At 37.2% G+C, this 13,523-nt stretch overlaps 1 protein-coding gene across 1 annotated transcript in view; it reads right to left on the bottom strand.

Moving 5' to 3' along the window:
- ENPP3 (ectonucleotide pyrophosphatase/phosphodiesterase 3) overlaps positions 1-13,523 on the bottom strand; it is a 114,700-nt gene that overhangs the window by 61,385 nt on the left and 39,792 nt on the right. The window contains exons 8-12 of the mRNA XM_027848671.1: positions 13,211-13,290; positions 7,587-7,706; positions 5,925-6,034; positions 4,856-4,921; positions 2,053-2,125 (exon numbers count right to left, since the gene is read on the bottom strand). Of these exons, the coding sequence (XP_027704472.1) occupies positions 2,053-2,125; positions 4,856-4,921; positions 5,925-6,034; positions 7,587-7,706; positions 13,211-13,290 (449 nt within the window). The remainder of the gene's footprint in view (positions 1-2,052; positions 2,126-4,855; positions 4,922-5,924; positions 6,035-7,586; positions 7,707-13,210; positions 13,291-13,523) is intronic.

Below are 13,523 nucleotides of genomic sequence, written 5' to 3'. Positions count from 1 at the left end.
CCCTGAAAAATAGCATAGTTCTACTTTTAGTCATTAAAAAAAATTTTTTTTGCTGGAAAATATTCAAGGCATTAAAATTAGGGGCGAAGTTATGATTAGATTAGATCTATATAGACATAGATTTAAATAACATGGATATGGTGTAGGTATGGATTAAATATGATGTGAAAATATCAAAATTAATATTACCTCTAGTTTCTGCTCTATGGATTTAACTGATTTTATGATGGATTAATTTTATAATTGTTAGCTTTTCCTATCATCCCCAAAAGGTACATTGTCTGTCTTTGCCTGTCCTTGTACAAGTAAGAAGGATCTTATCTCCCTAACAAACTTTTCTAGGCACGAAGGAGTCTGCTAATTCAGGTCTGCACGCTGCAAATGGGAACTATAAAACAGTTAACATTCCCTAATTATCAGAGAGAAAGTAGCTAGTTGGCACAGTGGATAGAGTTCATCTTCCTGGGTTCAAATATGGCCTCAGACACTTACTAGCTGTGTGACCCTGGGCAAATCACTCAACTCTGTTTACCTCAGTTTCCTCATCTATAAAATGAACTGGAGAAGGAAATGGCAAACTACTCCAATATCTTTGACAAGAAAATTCCAATGGGGTCATGGTGAGTTGGACACAACTGAAAATGACTAAACAATAAATTGTCACTTTCTTTAAAATCACTAATCATGTTGTCCCCACCTCCATGATGCTGTCTACCTTGTATCCAATTGCATTCACTTCTCCACCTACCAAACTCTCTATTCTCCAAAACTGTTAAGGACAGATGAGCCCTATCTTAAGCTCTTTTATCATTGAGAGAGGCTATCAGCCCAATTTATTGGTCACTGCTAGCTTAACAAATTGATCATGCTCAGACTATTGTCTCTTAGTTTACCTTCATTTCAAATGTTTACATATGGATGCAAATATAGAAAATATAGATATGTAGGTATAGATATAAGTATAAGTACAAGTACAGATACAGATACAGATATAGATGAGAGGCAACATGGTATAGTGAATAAAAACCTAGCCTCAAAGCCAAGAAGATGTGGTTCAAATTCTGCCTCTGATACATATAGGTTATGTGACCCTGGCTAAGTCACTTACCCTCTCAGTGATCTAGGCACATCTTTTAAGACTATAAGTTGCACAAAAGGCAACAAACTGTATTGGTAGAAGGTGTTTCTTCACTATGGAGTTCTCTATACTAGTAAAATAACAGATATAGTCCTTATTTCTATACATTTATTTATGTGTGTGTGTGCATTGCATGTATATATAAGGCATGTGTATACATATATGTGTATATGTATATACAAGCACATACATACATACACATAGGGTGATAAAGAGTTGGACACGACTGAAAAGACTTTATGACAACATATATACATGTGTGTGTGTGTAAATAGATAGATATAAATTATATGCACACCAATACTCTTGGCACACAGAGTAAACAATGTGTCCTACCTATAAGAGCAGGACATAAGTACCACCGACAGTGACTATGGAGGCCTCTACCTACAAACTAGACACAGGACAGCGTAATTACACTCTACTTAGTTTGCCATAAGCCATCTTTGGATTTGAAAAGTAACAAGACTAAGGTGGATACTGCCCAGTCACACTACATTCTTGATGCTAAGTCAAACTGGTAAATAATGCCAATCATTTGTATCATTTTACTCTAATGACATTTTAATATAGATGTCTATTTTTCAGAGGCACATTGCACAGTTCTGCAGGTTACTTTTTTTGCATTATCCCATAGGCAACATAATCCAACAAGGATGGGGACTAGACTTGTAACTCGTTAGTTACAAGAGGACTCCCAGGTGAGGAAACTTTCTCTTACTAATTCATGGCACATTTTCAAAGCAACTTACAGTTTTAAAGAGTTGATCAGAGCACTGAGACATAAAAAGTGACTTACTAGGTGTCACACAGCTAATACATGTCAGGTTTGAACCTAGATCTTCCTGACTATAACATGTTGCCTGTCTATGACCCAATATCAAACATTTTTAAGACAAAATAAATAAACATACATTACCACTGACTGGTCCACCTTGATGTCCAGCAGAATCTGGCTCTTCTATGTATAAGGTATAAAAATCTGGTCTGAGGATAAAATTAAGAGACATGACAATTTTTTCATACTATCCACTTAAGAAAAATTCTTTTTAATGCAGCTTTAAAGGAGAATGTCAGTCGGACCTGAAAAATGGACCTGTAAGCATCTGCCTCTGTCAGCATATGCCCTTTTATCCACCTGAGTATCAGGATGAGGCCCCTTTAAAAGGACTTCAGGAGCCACTCCCCAAATGTCAAAAAGTAGCCATGGTAACCACGGTGTTTCAGTCTCCATTCATTTCTGACCATGTTACATAACTGTCCCTTTGCTACCTATCACTTTCCTCAACTATTACCTATTTGGAAACAGGCATGGATTTGGGGTTGAAGGACCTGGAATCACATCTCTGTTCTGATATTTAGTTATTTGGCTTTGGCTAAGTCACTTAACTTTTCTAGTCCTTGGCTTTCTTATCTACAGCATAAAAGGATTGGACATGGTGACCTGCAAGGTCCCTCCAAGCTCTGAATCCAACGATCTACGATTCTATATCTTAGGGTTCTCTGATACTCATTTATATATATCCTGAGCTGACAAATTGCAGACACTCCACCTCTCCCCCCCCGACCATTTCTTCATAGTATTACTAGAGTATTTTAGAAATTTGTAGAATATTCAAAAATTTGTATAACAGAAGGGGAGGGAAGGAGAATAGATAGGGTTTTTTTTAATTATACTGACAGAAAACATGGGGTGAAAGAAGGGGTGAATGGATGAGATAATGGATGCTGAAGAGAAAGAACAATTATCCTCTTATTTTGCTTCAATTTTTTTTTGTCAGAGACTATTTGGCCTAGAAGAGACAAAACAAATTGGCTATAAAGATGGAGTTGAAATCGTTAAAAAAGGAAGAAAATATCAGAAGGCATCTAGCTGCCCTTGAAGATATCAAATCACCAGACTCTGATGGACTGCATCCCAGAAGAAGTGAAAGGAACTAGAGGATATGGTTGATCAATAATTTTCAGGAATCTTTCAAAAGGCTGTTGAGAACAGGAGAAGGACTAGAGATCTGGAGTATGGCTTAAAAAAAGAAAGAGTATCAACTCTGTAAAATGTAAACTGATGAGCTTAGACAAAGGCATAGATGGTGTGATTATCAGATTTTCAGATGACATAAAGCTAGGATAACAAATACGTTCTGATGACAAAGTCAGGATCCAAAAAGATCTCAACAGGCTAAATAAAACACTTGGTCAATTTTAAGTAGATGACAGGTAATAAGAATAAGTGTAAAGTCTTATATTCAGGTTAAAAAACTCAACTTTTCAAGTACAAATTGGGGTAGGATTAGCTAAACAGCAGTTCATCTGGGAAAAAAAAAACTTGAAATTTTAGAGGAGTTAATGATGTAACATGATTGCCAGAAAAGTTAATGTTAGAGTGCATTTTATTAAGAGAGACATAATGTCCAGGACTTGGGGTAGGGGTGGGGGTTTGTTTGTTTGGTTTTTTTTGCAATCATAAAGCAATTAGTGATGGAGGGGAGAAACTGGAGGAAACCACCTAGACGCACAATGATCCTGAGCTGAAGCAACATATAGCAAAATGGTGAATACAAAACAAAATGTAATTTGTTATGTCAGCTCTTATTAGACCACTTTAGCTCTTAAAATTCCTTTTTAAAAATATATGGAATATTGTGTTTATTTTTCGGTGCTAAAAAATAAAACTAGCAGGGATAATTGTCATTGGATGACAAAGTCAGGATCCTAACAGATTTGGGCAGGCTAGGCCATTTTTTTGAATTTTAATTAAATGAAATCTGATTAGGATAAATGTAAGCTCTTTAAAAAGGGGACAGTGACCTGGGTGCAACTGTAGGAATGAGGTTTAAATGAGGCTCTAAAGCTAAATGCTTCCTTGAGGGTGGTGAAGATCCTAAGAAGTATACATGACTCAGGGCCTAGCTACCAAAGGGACAATGGGAGTTGGAAACAAGATCGAGTGGACCTGAGAAAATTAGTACTGAGGGAAGGTGATAACAGTAGTCAGAAAGATGGATTTTGACCAGTAGAGCCTTCTTGCTATTCGGGCTGAGTTTGATTATGTTTCCAATTAATAATAGACTTAAAGTGTGCTGCTTAGCCCCAAGGAGTATTTTGGCCAGGGAAGTCTCTGTAAAGAAAAGATAATACTCCCTTTGAGGGAGACAGGTTCCCTACATATCAGGGGGAAAAAAAAAAGAAAAGAAAACAAGCAAAAGCCAGAACAGAACAAAACAAACATAAACTAGCAGTAGATGCCTGTAGCAGGTCTAAGGAAAAGCAGCAAACTACAGGGATGGAGTTGAGTAGGAATGAGGCCCAGCCAGGGGAGCAAAGAGAGGTGTTCTTGATGAGCCTCAACCTTAGGAACAAGAGTGTCTCTGTCCCCAGAACTGACATTCTGTGCCCTTTCAGATGTGGGGGACTTTTCCTTGTTATTTACCTTAAAATTTTGCTTTAGTTAAATGCATGCTGTTTAAAACGAATATTATTTTGGTTTCATCCGACATAAAGATTCATCAGAAGGGGGACTCAGATGGGTCGCAATAAATGCTAACTTAAAACATCACACTGGACTTGGAAAGCAGCAAAGAGACTCCAACCGACCCATGTCAGGACTCTAGTGTGGCTCACAGTGTATTTACATCTTTTCATTAAGACTAATCTGTCATATCAAGTAGTCATCTCATATACGGCATTATCTTTTCTTTACGTGATGTTAGCAGTTACCTTTCAGATTTGGGTAGGTCAAGCCAATGCAACAGTGTAGAAATTCTTTCTTCATATGGAACAGAACTAAAGGAAAATAGTTAAGAGAAAGGAGATACAGGATCATAAGGAGCATATTCCTACCAACACATGTTAATCAAGCAGGGAAAAACTGATATTTTCCAACATTAATGATAATACACAGATAGATTTGTATTCTTATAAGTAAAATTCAATTACTAAATCTTTCTCAAAAGAGAGTTGTCAATATGATTGAAAGAGAACTTGTTCTGAAGTCAGTGCACTTAGGCTCAAATCCTAATTCTGCTCCTTTCTACCTATGTGACTTTGGGCAAGACACCCAATCTGGGCCTCAGTTTCCTCATATATAAAATAACAGGTTGGATTGCATGACCTCCACTCTCTCTTACAGCTCTAAATCTTGATTCTATGATCTCTCTTCTCTTCTTTTAAAAAAAAAATCCTTCTTATTTGACTTCTTTTTGTCTTATTCCGAAAGTCTGAAGAGACAATACTGCCATTTCCAATCTAAATCTTTTTTAGCTTTCCTGTTTAGGAATAATGAAAGGGAAATAGATGGGCTTCCTTTAGGGAACTGGGAGTATAGGAGATCAGCCCAATAGAAGGAACCTTACCTTGCCAACTAAAATCAAAAGGTAGAGAAATAAAAATACTTCAAGGCTTTGTGATTTCATCAGTATGAAAACCAAAGATAGAATTCCCTCCATTAACTTAAATGCCAAATCTTGGAGAACTAACTACTACTACTTAGAAAACCAACTTAGAGAGTTAACTAATTGAGTTTTCTCACACTGGACTGATCACTAAGCAATATGAAGGAAACTCTCATAATGATGATCTTTAAAAACTGGACAGAATTCCATCTTTCTACAGTTATCTATTTGAGGCTTTGCTTGAGAGTAAAAGCTAAGAAAGATCAATCAGATGACCCCATCCAATTTCTAATAACACCACAAAAAAACTTGCTATCCTTAAAGAAAAGTTGCCTAAAATACAACTTCCCACTTGCTCCTACCTAATCGGTTCACACCTTAAAGCTATGACTTACTTGCTATAGTTCACATAAATGGATGGAAATGTGCCATTAACATCTACATCAGAGCCAGGCCAAAAGTAGGTTGCAGCCTTCAAACCTTGATACATAGCTGTTAGCCAGATCTGTAGGAAGATGAAATCAAAAATTTACTACAAATCAAAACTTTCAATTTATAAACTTCCAAGAAACTTGAAGTTGATCAAGGAAACGCCTCAAAAATAAATGTAAGGATTTCTATTAACATGAATAAGGAGGGGTTAAGAATAATGGGATTAGTTTCTATGCATGACTCACAATCATGTATGCTTTTCAACTTTATAAAGATATTATAATAATTGAACTATTCTAATATCACTGGAAAATAGTGAAATTGTTTTTAAAAGTTTAAAATTTTAAAATCATTTATTTGGTCAAAAATATTATTTTAACAATTAGAAAATAGTGTAATTGACTCAACTTTTAAAATTATTTACTTAAAATCATTATTCTCTTATCCTATGGCATTCAAAACATAATTTTTCATTTCAAAAATTATTTGTTTACTTAAAATTATTAATACCATTGAAAAATAGTAATGATGGACTGGTATTTTAAAAATCATTTGAGTAGATAATATAATATAATCATTATTCTATTACAATTTGTAATGACAATTTACGCAAGATTTTAAAAATCCTCCATTTATTTAATGTTCATTATTATTATTCTAATGTAATTGGAAAATAATGTGACTAATTTTTATGTGGAAATCACTTAATCATCTAAAATAATTGTTCTATTACTCCCATATCGCTGGAATTTTGAAAATTATTTAGAATAAAAAGTTCCAAGTGATAAAAAGAAATACCCTTCACAGTTTTAAAAATAAATATTGTTTGTAAAGGCTAAAACCACCATCCAATGGTTGACTTCTAAACAAACATTGGACAGATGATTTCCAGAAAGCATGGGAGGTAGTCATTTTCAAATCAACAACAGAACCTGCTCAGGGTTTCATTCTTTGCCCTGCTTACCGAGCAATGTAAGAAATGGAGTGGGTTAAGAGCTTGACTTGGGTTTTTCAGCAAACCATCACTGAGGCTGAAGGTCAAGGAGGATAAAAAAAGGGGGAAAAATGTGTGAGGGAGCAAATGGATTTAAATGGGAACATCAGCCATTTAATTTAGCTATAAGAAAAGTTTCAGTGGATAATAAAGTTTCAGGGATATCTGCATCTAGTAGGTGATTAGTAAATGCTTGTTGAAATGAATTTTCTTACACTGGACTGATCACCAAGCAATCTGAAGGAAACTCTCATAATGATCTTTAAAAACTGGCCAGAATTCCATCTTTTTGAAGTTATCTATTTGAAGTTCTGCTTGAGAGTAAAAGCTAAGAAACATCAATCAGGTGACCACCTCCAATTTCTAATAACATCACAAAAAAAATTGCTATCCATAAAGTGGTTTCAAATAGCTATCAGGCTTTAAGAAATTTTTTTTAATCAAACTTTTTAAATAACATTTTATTTCACTCATAAAAAATTTACAAAGATTGAAGTTTACAGGGACAAGTCCCTGTGAATTTTGTGCCGTGTGTAAGATTTTCTCTGTCACGTTAGAAGGCAAAGATTTAAAAAAAAAAATGAAAGAAAGAAAGAAAGCAAAGATTACAGCTTGGATATTGGATACCTACAGGTTGCCCATTCCACCATTTTGAATTGAATTTCTCTTTTGAAGAAAGTGAAAAATTCTTGTTAAGATGTACATCATATATATTATTGTCAATGATGCCATGGGATTCTGGATATAAACCCTAAAATGAAAATAAATCAAAAGGAAAATAAATGAATTCACATATTAAGATAGAACAGATGGACCAAAGGTGGGAGAATAATTAATATGCTGAATGGCAGACTCAGGATCCAAAAAGATTTTGGCAAGATAGACTACAGGGCCAACTTTAATACGATGGAAGTTAATAGGAATAAAGATAAAGTCTTACACTCAGTTTCAAAAAATTGACTTCATAAGTGCAAGATTGGCAAGCCATGGCTGGACAGTACTTTCTGATAATCATCATAAAGAGTTGTCTATTGGCCCCATCTCTTCCTGTCTCACATGACAAAGCCAGACAAACCTCCCCCACCCCAGATGCTGCTCAGACAATGCCAGGACCACATGCCGCACTCCAGGTCCTCCAAAAAGGGATGATGACTTCTGCAGAATTGGCTATGTACTCAGAAGACTGTTCCCTTTCAAGAAGTAAACACTGGAGACTAATGGAATAAGATGCTCTTTCTTCCAATGTTTTGGTCAGATGTATTGAGTGAACACAGGATTTCCCAGGGTTTGTGGCCCAGTGAAAACTGTTTATGAACCTCTTCCTATGGAATCACTCCACAGAGTGGGACAAGGTAACCTTTGGAATATCCTTCCTGGCAGAATAGGTTCCATGCTAATACCACCTTTTCCAAACCTACTTCACAGGAGACAGTCCCTTGTGGTATAATATGGAATACTTTCTCCAAGAACTCAAAGGCATTTTTAATATTAACAATCATATTTTCTAGCTTAGGTAGGGCCCAGGGAACACAGTAGATTACATTATCTCCTTAGTAATAATAATAAGAACATTTTTAGTTTATGATTTACAAATATTAATTCATTTGATCCTAACAGCCACCCTGGAAGGTAGGTACTATTACTTACTATCCCCATAGGGTCACGCAGCTAGTAAATATCTGAAGCCAGATTTGAACCAGGGCTTTCTGACTCTTGGTTCAGCATTTTATCTACTGTGCCACCTAGCTGCCATATTCTGGACCCTAAGGAAAGACTTGTGGAAGACCCTTGAGCTGGTGGATCAATTTTTGGAATGTTTAGTCATGCCTATCAGCAATGAATTAGCCTCATGTAGGTAGTCATCAACCTGTTTGTGTCTCTACAAAAATTTGCCCATGTTAGGTTCTATCTTCAATTATAGCAAAAGCTAAATTGATACTTATAGTGTTTTCCCATACTACCACTTGGTAGGCCAATGATCATTTAGGAGGGAATATATACAACTGGCAAAATACCCAGTCCAGCTTTTGTTTCTCCAAGTCTACGAAGCACCTAGGAACAAGCTGGCCTAACCACTACTCTGGGAAAAGGCCTTGTAATAGCACCTCTTTCCCATGATAGTCAATGCCTACAGTCCTCTGTAAGGTCCACCACCTTGACCCCAGAAATCAAACCTCTCAGCCTCCAGTTATTGCAAGTCCTTGTGGATTCTTGCAAGAGGCCCTTGCAAAGTTTATAGATTAAATCCTTACTCCTGCATCCTCACACCTCTTAACTTGGAAGTGAGCCTAGAGACCATCCAGTCCAACCCTCCCACTTTGTATATGACAAAACTGTGAGGCCCAAGGAGTTTAAATTACTTGCCCAGGGCCACACAGATAAGTGGCAGAAAAGGTAGTGTCATAGGATTCCAAATCTTTCCCCTAAAGAGTCACCTCTTAAAGGAAAATGATAGGTTCTCACCTTGATCCAGTCCTATAGCCCAGAAGACTAAGCCCCCAGAGACCAGAGAGAAGGCATTGCAAAATATTCAGCCAGAATATCAGCCCTCCTCTCTTTTCCAGCACTCCTTGGGATCCACTGCCTGGTACTGTATGGTCTAGCCATTACATGAGACTCAAGAAAGATCGTACATCTCTTCTCCCTTGGCAATTTCATTTACTCCAATGACTTTGAGCAATAGAACATAGTGGACTTGGAGTCAGGAATGCCTGGATTTAAATCCCAAACAGAACATCACCTTTTTGAGCCTCAGTTTCTTCATTTGTAAAATGAGGATAACTACTACTTACTTTACAGGCACTCCACAAATTGGCATCATTTCACCTTACTGATATTATTCTGTTACTTCCCTCCTGAACTGACCATGCACAATCGTGAATTAGACCTTTCTGTGTTGATATCTTATCCCCCAACTAACTGGACCATCATATCCCAGGATCTCAGACTACTGCAAATTGCAAAATAAAAAAAATCTGCAAATCAAAAAAAGAAAGATCATATTCAATTCTCTGAACCACCAATTCACACCAATAAACATTTATTAAACACCTACCACATACCAGACAGTTTTTGAGACACTACGGATGAAAAGACAAGAACTAAACAATGCCTGCCATCAAAATTAAAGCAGATATATGCTATATCCAAAACAGTCCCCTAAAGCAGATATATGCTATATCCAAAACAGTCCCCTGGTAGACCCTGAGCTAAAGCTCCAAACCCTAGCTATCATCCACCCCAATGTCCAGTACAAGGCAGAAATTCACCTGACCCTCCTGACACCCCCACCAGAATCTAAATACAATTTATAAAGAAAAGCAGAGAGCTGTAGCACTTCCATGATTGTGGATCCTGGAATACTCTGACCACATGGGACATACCCAGTTCAGTAAACTGGACCTTAGGGAAGACAATATAACCTGATTTAAGAATGAAATTTAGGACTGAAAAGATGAAGAATGGACAATAGCTTTCCAGATCCCCATATAATACTGGCAAAGGCCTTAGATTTGTGATACTATTATATTAATCCAAAGGTTTAGGAACTCTAAGTTTTAATATTTGCTGGTCTGGAGGGGGTGGGAAGGGTTTTCTCAGTGTAACATCCCTCAACTACTTTCCGGATCTCACCCAGAATGCCAAATTTAACTAGAGCATTCTTAGGGCTTATTGCTAACACTTGCTATTTGACAAGTTGGAAACACGTCAATTATAGAAGTAGATTTGAATCTCTATGCCTTAGTGAGTAGTTATAGAATTGGTGTGGTCACAGAAGCACAACTACAAAAATCAGATGAGGCCTCTTTTCTTTTTTTTCAGGCTTCCAAGAATATTGATTTATTAAGCAATGCATGCCAATTGCATAACAGATCGGGAGAGCTCTCCTCAGCTTGGTACTGGACCCCAAATGCAGGGGGAGACAGATGTTCATGGATTAAAAGATAACAAAACAGGATGTATATTTAGATAATCTAGTTTCTAACTGGAGGAAAGATTTGGGGCTTTCTGAATTGGGAGATGGAGAGCAAACAGGTGTAATTCCCTGAAATCAGAAAAAGAGGTATCCTAACCACTCCCCGAGCCCCATGAGTCTTCATGCAAAGGAAAAGGAAACAGTAACAGGCAGTATGGGGCCCATTTTCAGGTAAGATATATGGGTTGCTTGAGATGTATAATTGTGAGAAAACTCTGCGTCAATCTTCAGACCTGGACTTCTGGGCAGCATAACCTAGGTCATTAGTTAAGGGTCTGTAAGAAACAGGTAGAAGTGGTCCAGCCATGCAGCACTAGTTTCAAACAATGCAATAAAGTTTTTTCACAATTTCCATAATTGAATAAAATTTTCTCACAAGACAGAAATTGCACTAGACCCATAATTAAATAGAAAGGGAACTGAGCCAGGTCTAGAATTGTGTCACAAGATGGAGTTAGTTTGGTTCACTAAATTCCCACAATTCTCTCAGTGGTAACAAAGTATCTCTTTAATGATTTACTCTAAAATTTTTCTGGGAATTGACATTAATGCTTGCCAGCCCATAGTTTGAAAAATCAGATGAGGACTCTTTAAGAAAGTGGGACTTGAGTTAACCCATGAAGGGTGAGAGTAGGTCCAAGAGGTAATGATTAGCACTGGATTGAAAATCAGGGGGGTGGGTTTCAAATTCTATGTCTATCACATACTCAACTACTGACTAACTATTTCCTAATTACTCTCTCAGTCTCCCAATGTGAATGTTCCTCAGAACCCTCCCCTAGGCTTTATTTCTTTTCTTATTCTACATTTTCTTATTGATTTTATGAAGTCCTGTGGGTTCAGTTATCATTTATATATACAAATGATTCTGAAAACTACCTAGCCAACCCTCATGTCTCTCCTAAGTTCCAGTATTAAAACTCCAATTGCCTATGGTATTCCTACCTATAAATCCCATGGCCATATCAAACACATGTCAAAAGCAGAACAGTAAACCTACCCCTCCTCTCATTTTACTTATGTCACTTTGTAATGCTTGCTTCCTTGCTCCCAAAAATTCTAGCTGACTTATGGCCAAGCTTTACTTATAGAGGCTTTACTTATAGATTTTGTGGAATTAATTCTTTTCTCCTGGGTTTGTATCTTACACAACCCTGGCTTCACAATTTATCATTGAAGTCTTTTATTATTTACTCATTTTTCCAGCCTTTCTTCCAGAATTGAGAGCTTTTATTAAGTCTAGCCTCTGAATACTCCTGGAGCGAATGTTGGAACCTTGTTTTGGTCCTGATCTATATTATCTAGGGTATTGCTACTGTTTTCTCTGCTTATTGAACATCATGTTCTTCAAGGATCTCAGGGGAGCCTCAGGCCACAGAGTGTCCCAAGAATTTTGACCTAAAGTGTAGTCTGATTTTTGATCTCTTGGTCTGAGCTTTACAGACTTCTAAGGTTCTGGATTTGAGAGATTCAGCTGCAGACTTCCTTCTGGCCAGAGTTCTAATGGAAAGCTGCTACTCTCCCCCAACCCCACTCCCTCCCAGCTTGTCAGCTCACACCTGGTCCATACTTTCTGCCCTCGAGTACAGCCTCAAGCCTTAGCTCCAGTCCACACTGGGAGGTTCTAAGACCCATCCGAGGGTCAGAGTAACACAGTTGCCAGCTGCTCTGGTAAATATACATAGGTCTTGGCCCCCTCCATGTGCTAGAAGACTCTGCATTGGCCTTGCTGGCTAGAGTCCCCCTCCCAAGTGCCTGCAGACCTGTGGCTGGTTTCTCCTCAAATTTTCTGATCACTACTCATTTTGGTATTTTTCCTTGATGCTTGTTAAAGTACTTGTGATTTGTGGACAGAATGTGGCACTTGTAGAAAGTTGAATCCTGCTTCAGATGCTGTGTGACCCTAGGTGAATCCCTTAACCTTCCTGGACCTCAGTTTCCTCATCTGTAAAAATAAGGGGGTTGGACTCAGTGACTTTTATGATCCCTTACAATTCTAAATCCATGATCCTTTGATCTAATCTCATGATACCTGCCTAATCTTCCAGATTTGCTGACACCAGTGAATCCTTTGACCTTGATGCTTTCATGGCATTCTGATTACTCTCTCCTGAATCACAGTTTGATCCATGACCTTTCCCCAATAGAAGCTTGCTAAATGGCCTTAATCAGTGGCATATAACATGGCTGGGACATCTTTCTTCCCTAATCTGGGCCATAAACCATTTAATTAGCTTTGTTTTGTTTTTTCCAGCTAAACCACTTGGTTAATAACTTACTGTGACAATGGTGTAATGATTTGGGAAGGTTTTGGTTGGATAAACTGCTCTCATGTACTTCGAATGTATTCCACACGTTTCTGCAACAAATCATATTGACATATCAGGAAGTTCCTTGTTTATGAAGAGTATGTACAAATAGATGGCAATTTGGCACATAAAGCTTCTAATAAAAAAATAAAAAGCCAACTGTAAGGGTTCATAATAATGGTTCATATAAATATATTTAATGGAATTAGTTCAACATCTACTCTATGTGCTTTTCTTGAACTAGTACATTGAATACAGTAAAGAAAATAAAAATTTCTGAACT

This window comes from Vombatus ursinus, unplaced genomic scaffold, assembly GCF_900497805.2.
Source record: "Vombatus ursinus unplaced genomic scaffold, bare-nosed wombat genome assembly UNPS02006779.1, whole genome shotgun sequence".
Taxonomy (NCBI): domain Eukaryota; kingdom Metazoa; phylum Chordata; class Mammalia; order Diprotodontia; family Vombatidae; genus Vombatus; species Vombatus ursinus.
The sequence above is the reverse complement of the archived record's forward strand: the minus strand, read 5'-3'. Positions and strand labels throughout refer to the sequence as shown.